Source organism: Salarias fasciatus, chromosome 19, assembly GCF_902148845.1.
Source record: "Salarias fasciatus chromosome 19, fSalaFa1.1, whole genome shotgun sequence".
NCBI lineage: Eukaryota > Metazoa > Chordata > Actinopteri > Blenniiformes > Blenniidae > Salarias > Salarias fasciatus.
The window spans coordinates 2,175,964-2,195,332 of NC_043763.1; the positions used below are offsets into that span (position 1 = coordinate 2,175,964).

At 47.3% G+C, this 19,369-nt stretch overlaps 2 protein-coding genes across 2 annotated transcripts in view; both read left to right on the plus strand.

Annotated features, from left to right (window-relative positions):
- adam17a (ADAM metallopeptidase domain 17a) overlaps positions 1 to 19,082 on the plus strand; it is a 32,153-nt gene extending 13,071 nt beyond the window's left edge. The window contains exons 20-21 of the transcript XR_003933555.1: positions 4,412 to 4,421; positions 19,069 to 19,082. The gene's annotated coding sequence lies outside the window, so the exon portion shown is untranslated. The remainder of the gene's footprint in view (positions 1 to 4,411; positions 4,422 to 19,068) is intronic.
- On the plus strand, positions 191 to 13,821 carry rpap1 (RNA polymerase II associated protein 1). The gene is made up of 26 exons (XM_030116846.1): positions 191 to 210; positions 1,237 to 1,439; positions 2,456 to 2,604; positions 2,691 to 2,783; positions 2,906 to 3,188; positions 3,283 to 3,531; positions 4,698 to 4,813; positions 4,888 to 4,986; positions 5,079 to 5,180; positions 5,280 to 5,447; positions 6,075 to 6,254; positions 6,325 to 6,459; positions 6,545 to 6,715; positions 6,798 to 6,955; positions 8,239 to 8,409; positions 8,483 to 8,678; positions 8,785 to 8,894; positions 8,976 to 9,165; positions 9,373 to 9,519; positions 9,887 to 10,029; positions 10,106 to 10,541; positions 11,278 to 11,396; positions 11,473 to 11,704; positions 11,777 to 11,953; positions 12,372 to 12,428; positions 13,006 to 13,821. The coding sequence occupies exons 2-26, from the start codon at positions 1,241 to 1,243 to the stop codon at positions 13,144 to 13,146; spliced, it is 4,221 nt and encodes a 1,406-aa protein (XP_029972706.1). The 5' UTR covers positions 191 to 210; positions 1,237 to 1,240; the 3' UTR covers positions 13,147 to 13,821.
- Positions 19,083 to 19,369: the final 287 nt, after the last annotated feature.

Below are 19,369 nucleotides of genomic sequence, written 5' to 3' on the forward strand. Positions count from 1 at the left end.
CAGTCAAAGAAGATTAAAAAATCCCCTGACATCCTTTTTTAATATCTGCTGTTACTAACAGTGATTGCGGCGGCGAAAGGAAGTTGGTCATCAGTTAACATGGAAACCATCTCACCCGAAACATCCGGATTGTGTTTTGTGTGACATTAAATATCTTCCGTGTTGAAACAACTAAACGGAACTCCTCTTGGATCTGGAGCGTAACTACAGGTCAGCTTCTCTCCTAAAAAACATTTTAAAATAACCTGCCATAAACACGTTATTCGCGTATACACGTCTTATCGTTGTTAGTTTAATTTTAAAATGGACACGAATGAAGGATTTAAGCTAGCACGTAGCTCATGCTAACATCCTGATGCAAAACTTCACCACGTGAAAAATCAGCATTTCATTCATTCTGTGTTTATTTGGACAGTTAGGTAAAAGCTGAAGCTTTTTATGATGCTTCTGGCTTTAACAATTAAACTATTTCATACTGAAATCGCAAACAGAAGTGAATTTAAGGTGTAATTGATGCTGAACAGAGTTGAATGCATCACACGTCCATGTGCATCACTATGCATTCTGGACATATTGAAGTAATTAAAGATATCAGTCTTCAGGAGTTGTTCCTCAGTTTTTAGATGCACTTTGTTACATAGGATCCTCTTTCCATTTGAAAGGCTGTCCCTGTCTGAAATGCTTCTTTTATTAGTAATCTCTTTGTCCTGTTTAGTTGTCCTGTACGTAGTTGATTTATGTTAATCACCTTTCCAACTTATTTTCCCATTTCTTGATAAAAAATTTCTGCCAGAAAATTTAGAATTGGCTCATATTTTCCATAGAGATAGGTGAAATGATTTGGTTTCAACATGTAATTTATTGTTTATGATATGTTGGGTTAAAGTGCGACTCCAAACATTTAGACAATCCCAGATAACTCTGGACCGGATCCAGTCCATGTCCATTTCCATCACAGGACAAACACAGAGAGACAGACAACCACAGACACTCCTATTCACACCTGGGGGCAGTTTAGGGTCACTAGTTAATCTTACCTGCATGTTTTTGACCAGTGATGGAGTGGACACCTGTCCAGGTGTATCTTTGATATGTAAAGCTAATCCAAACACCATAATCTCATTTTATTTTGCAAATCACAAGCAGATGCTTGATTGATTTTAATCTGGAGTGGAGACACATGAAATAGACAGAGTCGAAGAAGGGGACATCTCAGAATGTATTGCTCTCTTTTAGAGGGATGTTGCGGCGTCCGAAACCCAGCGACTCTGAGGCCGACCTCCTGAAGGAGCAGCAGCGGTTCCTGAACTCTGGGGCTCCTTCTGCCGCCAGCGTGGTGCGCCGGCCTGACAAGAGGAGAGGGGAGGCAGGAGGAGGAGGAGGAGGAGGACACAACGAGGATGTGGGGGGCAGCCAGAAGGACGTGGTCACCATCGAAGGTGAACAATATTCAGCCTTAAACATCAACAGAATAAATGCATTATTGTTTCAGACGCATGGAAATCAGACAACAAAGACAGACAGAAGAAGAGTGAGGTAGTGATGCTCGTCCATCACAAATGACAGCCTCCACTCCTGCCTCCATGAAGCTACTAAAACCCAAAAGTGCTAAACACACATGAACTGACATTAAAAAAACTCTTAATCTTAACCTCATGTATGTTTGGAGAAACATTCGAGCTTGTTCATAAAAATATGAAAATGTAAAGCAGAGAATAAGGATCTTTAAAGATAAATGTGAAAAAATGTGAGTATAAAAATTGAAAGTGAAGCTAAAGGACATCAATGTAGCTCAAGAATATACAGAAAACATAAAACAGAGTAAAAGTATATTAAAATGATTAAAGGGCACATAAATCATTTTACTTAAAACTATTGCATTAAATAGAAAAAACATCTAATCTAAAGTGGACCGTGATAATAAAAAGCAGTTTTACCAGGAGGTTTGTCTCTCTTGGATGAAATAAAAAGCCTCTCCCTGAGGGTCTGCTGAGTCTGCAGGTTATAAATAAAAAATACTGACCACTATAAAAGTTTAAATTGAAATCCAAGTCTCAGTTTGTGAGAGAAACGGTTTAAACTTTGACAAAATTACTGTAAAAACACTTTAATGTGAATAAAATGCTAAGATTTCAAACTAAACACCAACTTTATTTACTTAGGTTTATAAAATTGGATTTCATTCCCGTTTTCTTTCCTCTGTGGACTCATGGAGTCAAAGAAATCCAAATAAACGCCGTCCAGTGGTTATCAGTTCAGCTCATTCCTGGTCAGAGCAGTTCTCCAAGAAGAGGAACTTCATCTCAGACATGTTGGAAAGAGGAGAAGCAGTTTTCTTTCCTGTAATCTGGAAACATGAAGGAGAAAGAATAGAGGAGCGGGCCCAGTACGCGACCCTGAGGTGTGCCCGGGTTCACCGCGATGTGTGATCCGTCATATTTCCTGTGCGGTGCAGACCTCCCAGAGCAGCTGCCCTCGCTCACCCCGGCCCCCCCCAAGAAGTCCCGCTTCAAGACGGGCCGCGTGACGTTCGAGGACGAAGACGCGGCGGAGCGGCTGGACAGACACGACACTCACCTGACCGCCGTCCTCTCCAGGATCGTCGTACGTTCTCCTGTGGACGGTCTGAGGTTGTGTGGAGTTCTCCTTTCTCCTCTGAAGCGTTTGACTTGCGGATCCTTTGCTGTCAGGAGAGAGACACCAGCGCCGCTCCCATCTCGCTGCCGGCGCTCACCGCTGTGGCTTTCCCCCGAGCTCAGCGCCGCTCAGACACCAGCAGCCAGGTAAAGCCTCACCCATCATGGAGACACCAAGACTTTCTGGGACAGACACGGCGTGTTGGTGGTCTTAATACGAGCTGTCTGGTTCTTCTTTTTGGACCCTTGGTCGTCCTCCTGGCCTGCAGCCGCCGGCAGCCGGAGGGAAGAAGAGCATCTTCGCCCGTCAGATCGCCGCCCAGAGACTCCAGCAGACAGAAGCCGTCCGTCAGAGTCCGCCTGAAGCTGCTCCGGCTGCTGAACCCCGAGGCTCAGGTCCCAGGCTGGTGTCGGGTCAGGGCCTTCAGGGGCTCCGGGGTCCAGACGGCTCGGAGGAGACCGTGAGGATCCACCGGGAGAACCAGGCCCGGCTGCAGGCCATGTCCCAGGCCGAGATCCTCCAGGAGCAGAAGAGGCTGCTGTCTCAGCTCGGTGCGCCTCCGCCGCCTCGCAGCTCCTCAGCTCACCCCTGATCTGCTCTCAGCTGGACGCTTGATCCAATCTGCACCTTTTTAAACTTTCCCAGACCCTCGGCTGGTGGAGTTCGTCAGATCTCGTCAAGCCCAGAAGGTCCGGCCCTCCCAGTCTGAGCTCCAGGATGAGAGCAGCAGCAGAGATCAGCTGATTCACAGTGAGAGCAGAGAGCCCAGCTCCTCCTGCTCCTCCGCCGCCGCCGCCGCCGCCGAGCTGCTTCACAGACACCAAGAGGTGGACATGGACGAAGAGCAGGAGGAGGAGGAGCAGGATGAAGGGCCGCCTCCGTCCACACTGACAGGTACGACTGATCCTCATCAAAGACCTTCTGATGTCCTGGTGTCACAGTTGTTTCACTCCCCCTCACCTCCCAAATGAATTGAACTTTGACCTTTGGGTTGTTTAACCCTTAATTCTTGTTCATTTGCACTTTGCTCCATGTTAAAGGAGTCATATTATGCAAAATTCACTTTAAAAAGGAGTCTTCACAGTCATATCACCTCCCAGAGCCTCTGTATGATCCCTAGAAGTGAAACATTCAGTCACCTCCCTCAATTGCGCGCTCCACTTTTAATTTTAAGGAAATATACACTCAGACACGCGATTCTGAAATCTTACTTTGTCTACGTCATCAAGAGGAACACCACTCCCCCCCACCCCCACCCCCACCCCCGTGGGACAGAGTGGTACTGGCCAGATGCGTTCAAGTGCATCCTGGAAAGTAGGCTGTGAAAAACAGGCTGAGGAGGAGGAGCCACTTTTTAGACCCTCAAACTCTGAACATAGGCTCAATTTCAGGCGAACAAACTTACATACTATGTTTTTGGGCTTCTCTGACCGATATGACGTGACTGGAAAATAGCTTCATATGGGAGCTTTAAAGGAGACACTGAGTCCACTACAGGGTGTTCTTAATTCGGAATTGGTTTATTCTGAATTAAGTAATTCAGATTTATATTCCTGAGCTTGGTGTTTACATGAGAAAAATGAAGGATTAGCTCCTCTCTCCCGCCGGGGTCTGTGAGGTGTTCTGATTGGACGGGGCGGCCGTGACGTACTGACGTCTCCCGGAAGTAAACAGCGTTTTTCTCGTCTTTCTTTCTCGATTAACACTACAGCTTTGAAAATGTCCTCGTTGTTAAGCGCTCGTCGATTTGCTCGTTTCTTTATATCTAATCCTTCTAAACTGCCGTTAAATAAATCGTTTCCACTGGAGTCGAAACGCGGGCCGCAGGCCGCCATCTTGGAAAGTTGCGTCATCAGACGGAGCAGAACGACCAGAATGAAGTCGCATCGAATTAGCATATAATTCCGCTTCCTAAGGAGAATAAACCCGCTGGTCTGTTCGGATTTAAAGTTAATTCTGAATATCGATTTCAGCCGTTTACATGGTCAATTTAGAACAGAATGCTTTATTCTGTGTGTGTGTGTGTGTGTGTGTGTGTGTGTGTGTGTGTGTGTGAGCAGAGGCTTCTCTGCCCGTGAAGCCTCAGAAGGAGTGGCTCCACATGGACAAGCTGGAGCCGGAGAAGCTGCAGTGGACGACGGACCTCCCGGCCCCCCGGAGGAAAGGCACCAAGCAGGTGAGCAGGCGCGGCGGCGGCCAGGTGAGCCGCCGCTCCTCCCCTCCTCACGCCGGGGTTTCTTCCTCTCACAGGCCATGCAGGCCCGCTTCGACTTCTCGGGGACCTTGATCCCCCCCACCGAGGACCTGCCCACACACTTAGGGCTGCACCACCACGGAGACGAGCCGGAGGCGAGTCCACGTCACGCCACATCAGAACTCCGGCGCCGGCGGGTGAAAGTCTCCCGAGTCTGAACACTTCCTGTTTCCTGTTCCCCCTGCAGAGGGCGGGCTACTCCCTGCAGGAGCTCTTCTTGTTGTCTCGCAGTCAGATCACCCAGCAGAGGAGTCTGGCGCTCTGCACGCTCGCCAGCGTCCTGTCAAAGGTAGAGAACACACACACACACACACACACACTCTGAGCCACGCTGGGTGTGTGTGTGTGTGTGTGTGCGCCCTCATGCGGCTGCGCTGTGCCGTTGCAGGCGCGTGCGGGTCAGTACCGCCCGGCCCTGACGGGCAGCGTGACGTCCTCGCTGCTGGACGCCGGCCTGCTCTTCCTGCTGCGCTTCGCGCTGGACGACGGCGTGGAGGCGGTGATGTCTGCCGCCGTGCATGCTCTCCGTGCGCTGCTGGTCTGTGCAGAAGACGAAGTGAGTTTCCTCAGTCGGTGTGTTTACAGGAAAAGTGGAAAAGTTCTTTCCGTCATGAACGGTTTTGGAAAAATTGAAATTCTTTCCATATATTTCCACAAACCTTGTTCACTTCTCCACTCTGGTACATATGCATGTCACATTTCTTTGAGCAGTGAAAAAAATAAAATGCTTAGTTAGTATTCACTTTTCTAGCTCCTTAGGTTTAAAATCCAGATTTCTTATCAATTATCTTTTGAAAAAGAGCAAACTAAAGTGACCAATTTAAGTTAAAGACTTACTATAAAACACAGCAAACTAGTATTCATAGAAATAATGAAGTGATAATAAAATCAGCACTTTCATTGACACTAATTTCACAGTGAAAAAATCAAGATAGGAATGATGTTAAAGTATGTCAGGAATATTTAAAATGAACTAAAGATTTTATCTGGAAAACGTCGCCCTCTAGTGGATGATCCAGGGACAACACTTTAAATAAAAAACGAGTGAAGCTCTTTCACACCTTTGAGAAACGCTGCGCAGAAACATCATAGCGGTGACGTGTGTGTGTGTGTGTGTGTGTGTGTGTGTGTGTGTGTGTGTGTGTGTGTGTGTGTGTGTGTGTGTGTGTGTGTGTTCCCTCAGGACTGTCTGGACTCCACCTTCTCCTGGTTCGGCGGTCTGTCCTCGTTCCCCCTGCTGCCGTCGGCTCAGGAGGAGGAGGATGAGGAGGACGAAGGGCTGGAGGAGAGCATGAAGGAGACGGCGGCGGAGAAGGAGGAGAAGAAGAGCGACCACGCCGTGGCGTCGCAGGACGCCGTGAAGGTAACCGGCCGGCGCGGCGCCCGTCGGGGCGGCGCTCCGGTGGGATGACGGCCGGCCGTGTGGTCTGCAGGGTCTGCTGAGGATGAAGCTCCTCCCCCGGCTGCGCTACATCCTGGAGGTGGTCCGCCCGTCGCCGCGGGTGGTCCAGGACGTGCTGGAGATCCTGACGCGAGTCGCCCGCCACTCGTCCTCCTCGGCCAGTCAGGTGACGGCGAGCCGCCGCTGCTTAAGCCCCGCCTCCTCCGGTCCGCCCGCGGCCGTGCTCTGACTCTGGCTCCGCCCCCTCTCAGGTGCTGGACTGCCCCCGCCTGATGGAGACGGTGGTGTCGGAGTTCCTGCCCGCCTCCTGGTCGGCGCCGTCCTCCTGGCCCCCCCGCTGTGTGTACGGACTCCCGCTGCCCGGCGCCGTCAAGCTGCTCCGGGTGCTGGCCGCCTCGGGCCGCCACGCCTGCGCCCGCCTGGTAACCGCCGCCGTCCCGCGGCTCGTCCGGTAGCGCGGCGGCGGCGTGCGTTCCTGACCGCAGCCATGTTCCCCCCCCCCAGCTGAACGGCGTGGGCGTGAGGGAGCGCCTGTCCTGCCTGCTCGGCGCCGACCCCGCCCAGCTGCTGCTGGAGCGCGGCGAGGCGCTGCGGCTCTGCGTCGAGGCCCGCCGCCTCTGGGCCGTGGCGGCGGCGTACGGCCAGGCCTGCCAGCTGTACCTGTGAGTCCAGGGCGGGGGGAGGGATCTTGTTCAAAAACTTTCAGAATCTGTACATCAACGATCTCCCGCAGTACTGCCAAGGCGTACAGGTACCACTCTACGCGGACGATACAGTTTTGTACACTCATGATAAAAATACTTGTTCAGCAGCAGAAAAACTTACTGAAGCGTTGGAACCTGTGGCTGAATGGCTTCAGCAGTCTCGTCTTAGTTTGAACGTGGACAAAACAAAAGCCATGTTCTTCACACCAACTCATGTTAAAACTCTAGCATCAGGTATTTTTATAAATGCGAGGAGGATTGACACTGTGTCTGAATTCAAATACTTGGGAGTTACCCTTGACTCACATCTTAATTTCAAACGTCATATTAAAAATACTACACGGACTATTCGGTACAGTTTGGTTAACTTTAAACATATTAGATCTTGTCTTTCGTTAGAAGCAGCCAGGATTTTTATGCATGCGCTCATTTTCTCCCCCTTGTCCTACTGTATCACCTGTCGGGGACAGGCTGGAGAAACTGCAGTTAAACCACTAGAGTCTGTGTAAACAAGCCTCAAAGATCTCTGATAAGAAACCTTTTAGGTATCACCACTGCAATACCTTGGTAAGGCACAGTTTTCCAAGCTTTGAAAATGATCGAGTCTTTTCAAATTTATCTTTGATTTTCAAGATCTTGAATGGTTTGGCTCCTGGCTGCTTGCAAAACTTTGTCCAACAACGACCAGCGAGTTCTGTAAGATCTACTAGAATAGCTTCTTTTCATGATTGCATTATACCTTACCGTAAGTCTGCCTGTGCAAGGTCAGCTCTTTCCTATAATGGAACGAACCAGTGGAATAATCTTCCAAATGCTCTAAAATCATGCTCCTCTATCGATAGCTTTGAAACAGAACTTAAAAAACACCTAAAAAATAGCCAACAGTGTACGCATTAAAAGGTGTTGATCTTGCTCTTGACCGTGTATGTTATGTTCCATGTCACATGCTGTCTTGTTAATGTGGAGTTGTGAGAGGGGAGATTTTATTATCTTTTTAACGTTGTCAGTGTCTTGTGTGTTTTTGTGTCTGGTGAACGGTCTGGTCTTTGTTTCATGTTTTGGGTTGACCAAAGCCGCTGCCGCTGGGACTACAGATGTAAACACTGCACCAAGTGGCAACATTCATGTTAGAACTGTACATTGTCCCATTCAAAAAAAAAAAAGAGAAAAAGAAAAAAAAAGCGTCACCGCCGGAGGTGTGTGTGTGACAGGGTGTGTGTGTGTTCCTGTCCGCCCCTCAGAGACTTGTACCCGGCCGTGGTGAAGGAGCTCCAGGCCGTCCACCAGCTGGCCCGCCCCCCGGACCCCCTGCTGCCCCTGCAGCTGCAGGGGGTCCAGGCCCTGCTGGTTCTGCTCACTCAGGTCACACACACCGCCGGCTGCCAGGAGGAGCTGCAGGCCGCCCTGCTCAGGTAGCCCCGCCTCCTCCTCCTCCTCCGCTCGCCCCGCCACCGCCGCCGCTGACCCGTCCTCTGCTTCCTGCAGCTCTCAGGGGGACCCGTGCCCCCCTCCGCCCCCGGTGTCCTGGAGCCAGGTCTCGGGTCTGCGGGCGTCCCTGACCGGGAGCCTGAAGGGCCTCATCAGAGGCCTGGACGACCCGGCGCAGAGGGACAGCAGCCTCGCTCTGATCCCCGCCTACCTGCTGTACCTGCAGGCCCACTACCAGCAGCTGTCCAGACAGGTGGAGACCCGCTCCAGACCCCCAGACCCCCACAGACCTCCGTCCTGCTCCCCCAGACCCCCAGACCCCCCATCATGCCGACCTCAGCCTGTTCTCTGTCATTCAGAGCTGCTTCGGGCCGGTGGAGGCTCTGCAGGAGGTGGAGCTGCTGGCGTCGGAGGTGCTGCTGCCGCTGATGAGCCACGGCGCCGTTCAGGGCCTGATGCAGGACCTCCGGTACGCCGGCGCTTCCTCTAGCCAGACGGTAAATCCAGCTGGAGGGTTTTCTTCTTGGTAATCCTGACGTCTCGCTGCCAGCTCGTCCTCGGCGGTGTGCGGCGCCGTCCACGCCGGTCCGGAGCTTCCTCCCAGCCTCCCCGGCCTGGCCTGCTCCGGATGGAGGAGCCGCCCGGGGCCGGCGGCGCCCGGCTCCCCCTTCCCCCTGCTCACCGGGCTGGTCCTGCTGCTGGACACCGTCACCGGGATCCACAAGGCCCTCTGCAGGAAGGTGGGTCTGCAGCTGGTTGGTAGTACGAGTCCTGACAGGAGGCAGGAAGCAGACGACGCCGCCTGCTCCCAGCGCTTTAAACCAGGCTCTTTCTCCTGTGTGTGTGTGTGTGTGTGTGTGTGTGTGTGTGTGTGTGTGTGTGTGTGTGTGTGTGTGTGTGTGTGTGTGTGTGTGTGTGTGTGTGTGTGTGTGTGTGTGTGTGTGTAGTTCTCCGGCCTCCTGCTGTCTGCTCCGGTGATGGACTACCTGCAGAGCTGCAGCCGGGCGAGGCCGGCCATGACCCACAGCACCGTGTGGCTGCTGCGGCACGAGCACCACCTGCTGTACCTGCTGCTGCGCCTGGCTCACCGGCTGGTGGGCCCACACACACACACACACACACACACACACACACACACACACACACACACATCGCCGTGTATGAAATATCAAATCATGTTATTTCAGTTTTATTCCTTGAAGCTAAACCTGTAATGTTGAATGTTTCTTGTTCCTTTTTGGATTCTTCTGTCTGATGCAAGTCGTCATGTGTTAAAAGCAGCGTGCAGCTGATGCATGTAGCAGCTGACCTTCGACCTCTCTCATGTCGGTGTTGGGAGAGCTGGGTAGACCCCGTCTCTCCTTCTCGGTCCAGGCCTCTCTTGGAATGAGCTGCACATGTGGCTGATTTGTTTTTTCCTGTACTTCCTCCTGTGTGTGTTTCCGTTCTGCCCGGTCTCAGGTGCCGCTGGAGCCTGAGGTGTCCAGACACGCCGGGCTGTTCCACCAGGTGGCGCTGGTCCTCCTGCCGTGGCTGCTGCCCGGCAGCGAGTTCCTGGCTCACGAGCTGCTGTCGGCCCTCATCTTCAGCAGAGACTTCATCCTGTGAGTTCAGCTGCTTCGGCCTCAGCCGTCAGCTCTGCTGCTTCTGCATCTTGGTATGTTTCTCCTCTCTCTCCAGGGAAGGCGGCAGCGGCGGCCCCGAGGCGGTGGAGCTGGGGGAGCTGAAGCTGGACGGGGGGCCGCCGGGCGGCGGCTCGCTGGGCCCCCTGCTGAGGGAGGCCTGCCTGCAGCTGCCCTCCATCCGCGGCTGCTTCCTCACACACCTGGCGCACCTGGAGCCGGCCGTCCTGGCGTCGCGGGACGCCCTCCTGGGCCGGCCCCCCCGGGTCTCCTCCCTCCTCCTGCCGGAGCTCAGCGGGCCCGCCGTGCCGTCCGACTGGCCCTTCCTGCCGCTGGTCGGCCTGTACGAGCGCACGGAGATGGGCGGGGCCGGGGGCGGGGGCGGGGCCGGGGGCCTGGCGGTGGAGGAGCTCCCTCCGGGGGCCCTGCAGGCCGTGACCCACTGTCTGCAGTGGCTGCTGCTGCTGGAGGTGTGGAGGGAGGAGGCTCTGCAGGTACACACACTCGCTTCCACAACAGCAGAAGAAAGATGTGTGACGATGGTCGTTCATATAGACACCCTGGTGTGTGTGTGTGTGTGTGTGTGTGTGTGGTTTCAGCTCCTCTGTGTCAAACCAGGTGTGTCAACTGATGAAATGAAGCTGACTGTTAACATTAGTACACACACACACACACACACACACACACACACACACACACACACACAGCTCCAGCACTCAGAAAGCAGAAGTCGTCCTCCTGACTGTGGCCCAGCCAGCTCTGATATCCATGTTCTGATCAAATTAGCAGATTAACATGAGTTTCCTGGAAATATTTGTTCCAGAAACTGAATAATTTAATAAGTGTGTCTCCATAAAAGACCAAAAAATTAACTTGCTTGTCTTTCAGCAGAATCACTTTTCTGTTGGAGAAAGTGGAAGAAAACAGATTCAAAACAAAGGTGGACAAAATAGATCAAAAAAGACACTTTTTACCCTTGTATCTGTATCTTGTATCGTTTCTAATGGCCCAAATTCAGTACCTTCAGGGTCCTCCGGTGGGCCGCGACCCGCGCTGTGGGAACCCCTGTATGGGGAGTTTGTCCTCTTTCAGTCGCAGTGAGACTAAACTGCTTCCAGATGCTTGAAGAGGGCAGAAGTGTCGCTGACTTCATGTTGTCTGGTGTTGTGAACCCACTGAGCGGCGTCCTGAGTGTGTGTGTGTGTGTGTGTGTGTGTGTGTCTGCTGCAGGCCGTCCCCCCGGTGGCCAGGCTGGCCCGCCTGTCCTGCGTCTTCCTGTGTTCCAGTGACCTGTTCCTGGAGCGTCCGGTCCAGAGACTCGCCTGGGCTCTGTTCAGGCTGATGACCAGGTCTGAGAGCCCGCACAGAATATCCCACAATCCCTTCAGCCGAGCAGCAGCCGATCCTGACCTCTGCCCTCCCCAGGGGATCCCGGCTGGACTCGTTGGACCTGGGCGCGCCCCCCCCGGGGCTGGCCTCCTTCCAGGACCTGTACTCGGCGCTGCTGTCGCAGTACGAGGCCGTCTCCTTCGGGGACCGGCTGTTCGGCTGCTGGCTGCTGCTCCCGCTGCAGAGGCGGTACAGCGCCGCCATGAGGCTGGCCGTGTTCGGCGAGCACGTGGGCGTGCTGCGGTCTCTGGGGGTCACGCCGGAGCAGGTGAGGAAACACACGCCGCTCGGCCACAGCGTTAAGAGCGGCCGGCTGATCGCGTCCCTCCGTCCCCTGAAGCTGTCCGTCCCTCTGGAGCGCTTCACCGCCCCGCCGGAGGACTCCCTCCCCCTGCTGCAGCTCTACCTCCGCGCTCTGGTCACCGGCGCCCTGAGGCCCAGCTGGTGCCCCGTGTTGTACGTGGTCGCTCTGTCTCACGTCAACGCCTTCGTCTTCTCTCAGGACGCCGCGGCGCAGGTGAGCCTTCAGACTCAGAAAGATCCGGGACTTCCGGTTTTGTGTCTTCATGTTCAAGTTACGCTGCTATCTGAACGCAGCCACAGTGAAACCTTCAGAACAGGATCACATGTGTGGCGCGTTAGGAGCTCCTGAGGAGCTGCAGCTGTGCTGTGGGAGGAGTGGTTTTACAGGGATTTATACACATTTTATGCCTCAGATTTATTAAAAAAACCCTTAAAGTTGCAATAATCCTCCAGTCTTAATGTTATTAGCTTTCTGTGGTGCCGTTGTGTGAAACTCTGAAGTGTGAAGTGTTTGAGGTCAACGTGTCAGAATATGAAACACATTTTTAAAACTGAAAAACAGCGAGTCAGTTGAGAGAGCAGCGGGGATGAAAACACTGGTCCGTGCTGATGGAGTCTCTGTCTTCTTCCAGGAAGTGGAAACGGCTCGACACAGCATGTTGAGGAAGATCTACTACCTGACTGATGAGGTACTGTTCTTCTCTTTAAATAGCAGCGTCACTCCACAATGCATTGCTTTACAACCCAAAACAATCACCCCCATTTTTCTCTCACCGTGAAGTTGTAATTAATTAATGTTTAATTTGATTTCTCCACTCACCCTGCAGGTGTGTCTTTCACTGACACTGATACATAGAGCAGTGTGTCATCTGCATATTGTGATGTTCCTGATCTCAGCCAGAGGAAGCAGGAGGAGTCAAATTAAAGAGTCCCGAGGATGGAGCCTTGAGGATCCCCAGAAATCTAAACACCCCTAAGCCTATCAGTTATACGAGACAATGATATCACTTTACATGACCAAAGGAATAAAATCAGACGCTCCAGGTGCTTCATGATGCTCTTAGACAATCAGTGATGCAGAAAACAGGAATGAAAATAACGTCTCTTTTGTATAGAAATTTAAAATAGAACCATAAAATTGGCTTAAAACAACACTTCTGTTCCAGCAGCTTCGATGAACATCCCTCACTGTTTTTTCATTGTGTGTTTGTAAACACTGAATCTCTCCTGATACATTCTAACCCTGTGTGTTGTTTTGCTGTTCAGGTCCTGAGGAAACACTTGCTGTTCTTCCGACTGCCTCAGCAACACTCGCAGCTGGGCTTCGACATGTACGACGAGCTGCCTCCCATCAGGACCCGGCGTCTGGAGAGCGTCGTCAAGCCCAAGGACGGCGGCCATAACTGAAGAAACGGGACAGGAAGTAGAAAATACTGATAAGGAAGCGTCGGTCGAGGAAAACATGGAAGATTTCACTCCTGATGCTAAACAGGAAGCGTCTCGGACCACAAACTTCCTCTCCTTTCTTTTTTAGCCTGTTTGATGTATTTTACAGTCTGTTGACGTCTGACCAGACGTTGAAAGTGAAAGGCGGACGCGAACTCTGACCTTCTCTCGTCTTTCAATGTGACTCCAGAGCTTCTCCATCCCTCCTCACCTTTAGGAACGACACTTCCTGGCGTCTCCTCAAGTGCCTGAAATGATCGTGATCTGTGTGAATAAACGATGACTGGATGATGACGAAGGGTTGTGTTTCAGCGTCTGGATCCCAGAACCTGGACTATGATCCTGGAAGTTTGACTGCAGTCCAAGGTTTCAGAGTTTCTTGGTTTCTCATACTTCATAATAATGAAAGCAATTCAAAATCACTCCATACTGGATAAAAACAACACACTTGGTTAATATGAGCCGTAAAGATGTCGTTCTCACTGAATCATTGAAGCGAACTGAGCCTCTTAAAATGATTGTCTGTACCTTTATTCAGCCTGTCTTGGTTTTTTTAAAATAATGAAATATGCTACTAAATGCAACTAGAACAAATTTGCAGTTCCTGAAGAAACTGCAAGTGTGAATGCTGAGCTGAAAATGTTAAACTGTAATGCAGAAAAACTGAATAAGAAAAGGTGAAAAAACCTGAAATAAAGTTGAAAAAGGTTGAAAAAATGTTAAAACACGGCAAAAAGTCAAAAAAGGTTGAAAAAGGTTGAAAAACATTGCAAAAAGTTGAAAAAGGCTGAAAACACTGCAAAAAGCTGAAAAATGTTGAAAAAGTTTGAAAACACTGCAAAAAGATGAAAAAGTTTGAAAAAGGTTGAAAAAACTGCAAAAAGTTGAAAAATGTTGAAAAAGGTTGAAAACACTGCAAAAAGTTGAAAAAGGTTGAAAAATGTTGAAAACACTGCAAAAAGTTGAAAAGGGTTGTAAAAAAGTTGAAAAAGTTTGAAAAATTTTGAAAAAGTTTGAAAACTGCAAAAAAGTTGAAAAACGTTGAAAAAGGCTGAAAACACTGTAAAAAGTTGAAAAAGGTTGAATGAGGTTGAAAAATGTTGAAAACACTGCAAAAAGATGAAAAAGGTTAAAAAAAAGTTGAAAAGGTTGAAAAAGTTTGAAAACACTGCAAAAAGTTGACAAGCGTTGAAAAAAGTTGAAAAATTTTGAAAAAGGTTGGAAACACTGCAAAAAGTTAAAAAATGTTGAAAAAGGTTGAAAGCGCTGCAAAAAGTCGAAAAATGTTGAATGAGGTTGAAAAATGTTGAAAACACTGCAAGAAGTTAAAAAAGGTTAAAAAAAAAAGTTGAAAAGGTTGAAAAAGTTTGAAAACACTGCAAAAAGTTGAAAAAGTTTGAAAAAGGTTGATAAAGTTTGAAAACACTACAAAAAGTTGAAAAGGGTTGAAAAAAGTTGAGAAAGGTTGAAAAATTTTGAAAAAGGTTGAAAACACTGCAAAAAGTTGAAAAATGTTGAAAAAAGTTGAAAAAGGTTAAAAACACTGCAAAACATTGAAAAGGGTTGAAAAAAGTTGAAAAAGGTTAAAAACACTGCAAAAAATTTAAAAACGTTGAAATACCTTGAAGAAGCAGTGGAGTCAGTGTCAGAGTAACAGAGGATCAATAGAGCTCCAGTCTTAATGGAAAAATCCAGACTCATCAAGCTGCAGCAGCACAACAGGTGTGTCTGCTGCAATGGAGACCAGCTGCACAGCAGCCATGACAGTGAATCAGCACTTTTTAATGGAGTGCACATGGTTGAAGAAATGGCGTTTCTCGGGGACCAAGATGTGAAATTGAAAAAGATTTTCACACAGTCAGATTCAGAAGCCTTTGATGAATTTAATGGTGCAGGAATCATGTCTGTAGGATCTTCCATTCAGCCACGGCGATTGTGCGAACACGAGTGAAGTTTTGGATTCAGGCGTCTCCAAAATGCATTGCAGCGGATGGGAGAAAATTCTGCACTCTCCTCAAACAAATGCCTCTGGAGAGAGAACCGTTTGAGATAGAGACAAAGTGACTCAATTTTACGGGTCACAAGAAAAATTCCTACGTTTTGAGGGGTTATTGTGCAGATTGAGCCAGAAATGTGGCCGTACGGACGAGAAAATAATTTTTTTTTTGGTTAAAATTCAGAGCCTCACGCACTCTAACTGCCACTCTCCCACTCTAGCTTTTCCAATACACACCCATTGTAAACTCCAAAAACGGCTGAAATTCTCTCTGTACTTTAAGGCCCACAGTTTGAATTTGGTAGAAGATCTTGAGATGATACTACATACCTGAATAAAGGACAAAAATGCCTACGTTTTAAAAGTAAAATGACTTGTCTATGTGAAAGTATGACAAAGTAGTAAGGGTTCAAAGTTGAAGGAGTTGAAAGGTCAGTTGAAGGGTTTTCCCATCCACTTCAATGTTAAAAATAATTTTAAAAAGTTGAAATATTTCAAAAAGTTGAACAAAGTTGAAAAAGTTGAAAAAGGTTGAAGACAGGGTTTAAAAAGTTGAATATTTTAAAAGTTGAATGGTTAAAATCGGTTAAGATTTGAAGAAGTTATAAGGTTCTAAAGTTTGAAAAAATCTCCATCCGTTAACATGGGGCAAAAAGTTGCACAAAAGTTGAAATATTTCAAAAAGTTTAAAAGATTTTAAAAAGTTAGAACATAGCACCCAAGTCCTTAAAAAGCTGCACAATTTGATATATGAATGGTCCAAATCGGACAAAATTTGGAGGAGTAGTTAAGCGTCAAAAATCGGCGGAAGAAGTCAGAAGAAGAAGAATAATACTAGAAAAAATTTGCAGTTCCTGAAGAAACTGCAAGTGTGAATGCTGAGCTGAAAATGTTAAACTGTAATGCAGAAAAACTGAATAAGAAAAAAGTGAAAAACACTGCAAAAACGTGAAAAAGGTTGAAAACACTGCAAAAAGTTGAAAAATGTTGAAAAAGGTTGAAAACACTGCAAAAAGTTGAAAAGGGTTGAAAAAAGTTGAAAAAGTTTGAAAAATTTTGAAAAAGTTTGAAAACACTGCTAAAAGTTGAAAAAGGTTGAAAACACTGCAAAAAGTTGAAAAATGTTGAAAAAGGTCGAAAACACTGCAGAAAGTTGAAAAAGTTTAAAAAAGGTTGAAAACACTGAAAAAAAACTTGAAAATGTTGAAAAAGGTTGAAAACACTGCAAAAAGTTGAAAAGGGGTGAAAAAAGTTGAAAAAGGTTGAAAAAGGTAGAAAAAGGTTGAAAACACTGCAAAAAGTTGAAAAATATTGAAAAAGTTTGAAAAAACTGCAAAAAGTTGAAAAAGGTTGAAAAATGTTGAAAACACTGTAAAAAGTTGAAAAAGGTCGAAAAAAGTTGAAAAAGGTTGAAAACACTGCAAAAAGTTGAAAAAGTTTGAAAAAGGTTCAAAACACTGCAAAAAGTTGAAAAGGGTTGAAAAAAGTTAAAAAAGGTTGAAAAAGTTTGAAAACAGTGCAAAAAGTTGAAAAAGTTTGAAAAAGGTTGAAAACACTGCAAAAAGTTTAAAAAATGTTGAAAAAGGTCGAAAACACTGCAGAAAGTTGAAAAGGGGTGAAAAAAGTTGAAAAAGGTTGAAAAAGTTTGAAAACACTGCAAAAAGTTGAAAAAGATTGAAAAAAGGTGAAAAATGTTGAAAAATTTTGAAAAAGGTTGAAAACACTGCAAAAAGTTGAAAAAGGTTGAAAAATGTTGAAAACACTGTAAAAGGTTGAAAAGGGTTGAAAAAGTTTGAAAACACTGCAAAAAGCTGAAAAGGGTTGAAAACACTGCAAACAGTTGAAAAAGGTTGAAAGCGCTGCAAAAAGTTGAAAAAGGTTGAAAAAGGTTCAAAACACTGCAAAGAGTTGAAAAGGGTTGAAAAAAGTTGAAAAAGTTTGAAAACACTGCAAAAAGTTGAAAAGAGTTGACAAAAGTTGAAAAAGTTTGGAAAATATTGAAAAAGGTTGAAAACACTGCAAAAAGTTGAAAAATGTTGAAAAAGGCCGAAAACACTGCAAAAAGTTGAAAAGGTTGAATGAGGTTGAAAAATGTTGAAAACACTGCAAAAAGTTGAAAAGGGTTGAAAAAGGTTGAAAACACTGCAAAAGGTTGAAAAAGATAGAAAATGCTGCAAAATGTTGAAAAAGGTTGAAAAAGGTAGAAGGAGCAGTGGAGTCAGTGTCAGAGTAACAGAGGATCAATAGAGCTCCAGTCTTAATGGAAAAATCCAGACTAATCAAGCAGCAGTCAGCACAACAGGTGTGTCTGTTGCTATGGAGACCAGCTGCACAGCAGCCATGACAGTGAATCAGCACTTTTTAATGGAGTGCGCATGGTTGAAGAAATGGCATTTCTCAGGGAGCGAAAGGCGAAATTGAAAAAGATTTTCACACAGTCAGATTCAGAAGCCTTTCATGAATTTAATGGTGCAGGAATCATGTCTGTAGGATCTTCCATTCAGCCACAGCGATTGTGCGAACACGAGTGAAGTTTTGGATTCAGGCGTCTCGAAATGCTTTGGAGCGGATGGGAGAAAGTTCTGCACTCTCCTCAAACAAATGCCTCTGGAGAGAGAACCGTTTGAGATAGAGACAAAGTGACTCAATTTTACGAGTCACAAGAAAAATTCCTACGTTTTGAGGGGTTATTGTACAGATTGAGCCAGAAATGTGGCCGTACGGACGAGAAAATAATTTTTTTTTTGGTTAAAATTCAGAGCCTCCCGCACTCTAAATTCCTTTCTCCCACTCTAGCTTTTCCAATACACACCCATTGTAAACTCCAAAAACGGCTGAAATTCTCTCCGTACTTGAAGGCTCACAGTTTAAATTTGGTAGAAGATCTTGAAATGATACTACATACCTGAATTAAGGACAAAAATGCCTACATTTTAAAAGTTAAATGACTTGTCTATGTGAAAGTATGACAAAGTTTTAAGGGTTCAAAGTTGAAGGAGTTGAAAGGTCAGTTGAAAGGGTTTTCCATCCACTTCAATGTTAAAAATAATTTTAAAAAGTTGAAATATTTCAAAAAGTTTAAAAAAGTTTAAAAAGTTTAAAAAGGTTTAAGAAAGGGTTTAAAAAGTTGAATAGTTTAAAAGTTGAATGGTTAAAATCGGTTAAGATTTGAAGGAGTTAAAGGGTTATAAACTTTAAAAATTTCTCCATCCGTTAACATGGGGCAAAAAGTTGCACAAAAGTTGAAATATTTTAAAAAGTTTAAAAGGTTTTAAAAAGCTAGAACATAGCACCCATGTCCTTAAAAAGCTGCACAATTTGATATATGAATGGTTCAAATCGGACAAAATTTGAAGGAGTTGAAAGGTGTCAAAAAACAGGGGAAGAAGTCAGAATAAAAATAAAGAAACAGGAAAACAAAGGTGTGAATGCCTTCAGCATTCACACAATTAAAGATTTGGAATGTAAAGGTGTGAATGCCTTCAGCATTCACACAATAACTTGCTGAGATGTGATTAAAAAGGCAAACTGATTTATTAGTTAATGGAATCAAATGAAACCCAGAAGAGCGTGGCGTTGAACAGCCTTCCTCTTCCTTCAGTAAATGCAGCCCAGCTGTGGGGCTGAATCCAGCTGTTCTGTGAAGGACGTCCATCAGAGAGCGTTTATCACGAAGAGACCGTTCAGGGAAGGAGTTTAGCAGAAGTTTAAAGTCGGGTTAAGTCATTAGACTGGCGCTGAACGTCACCCTGAACTCCGTGAAGCATGGTGGAGGCAGCATCATGCTGCAGGGATGCTTTTCCTCAGGAGGGACGGAGAGGAAAACATGCCAGAGTCTGCAAAAGACTCGATACTGGAGCCGAGGCGGAAAATGTCCAGCAGGAGAGCTCGCTCTCTCTCCAGTCTGCATGTTCTCCCTGTGGGGGTGTGGCCTCTCTCTGGCTCTTCAAAAACCAAACCCATGCTCCAGGCTGGTTAGAGACCGACCTGAGCGTACGTCAGCATCTCTCTGTGACTCAGATCACGGTGATTATGTCGTTTGGTTCTGAAAACCTGAGGTGCGCTTCGCTCCTCATCTGCTCTGAATTTGATTCATTCATGAGGAAATGTGCTCAACAGTCCCTCCAGCAAAAGCCAGGAATCTGCACACAGCCGCACGTGCTTCACCTGATCGTAAAACTCTACCCT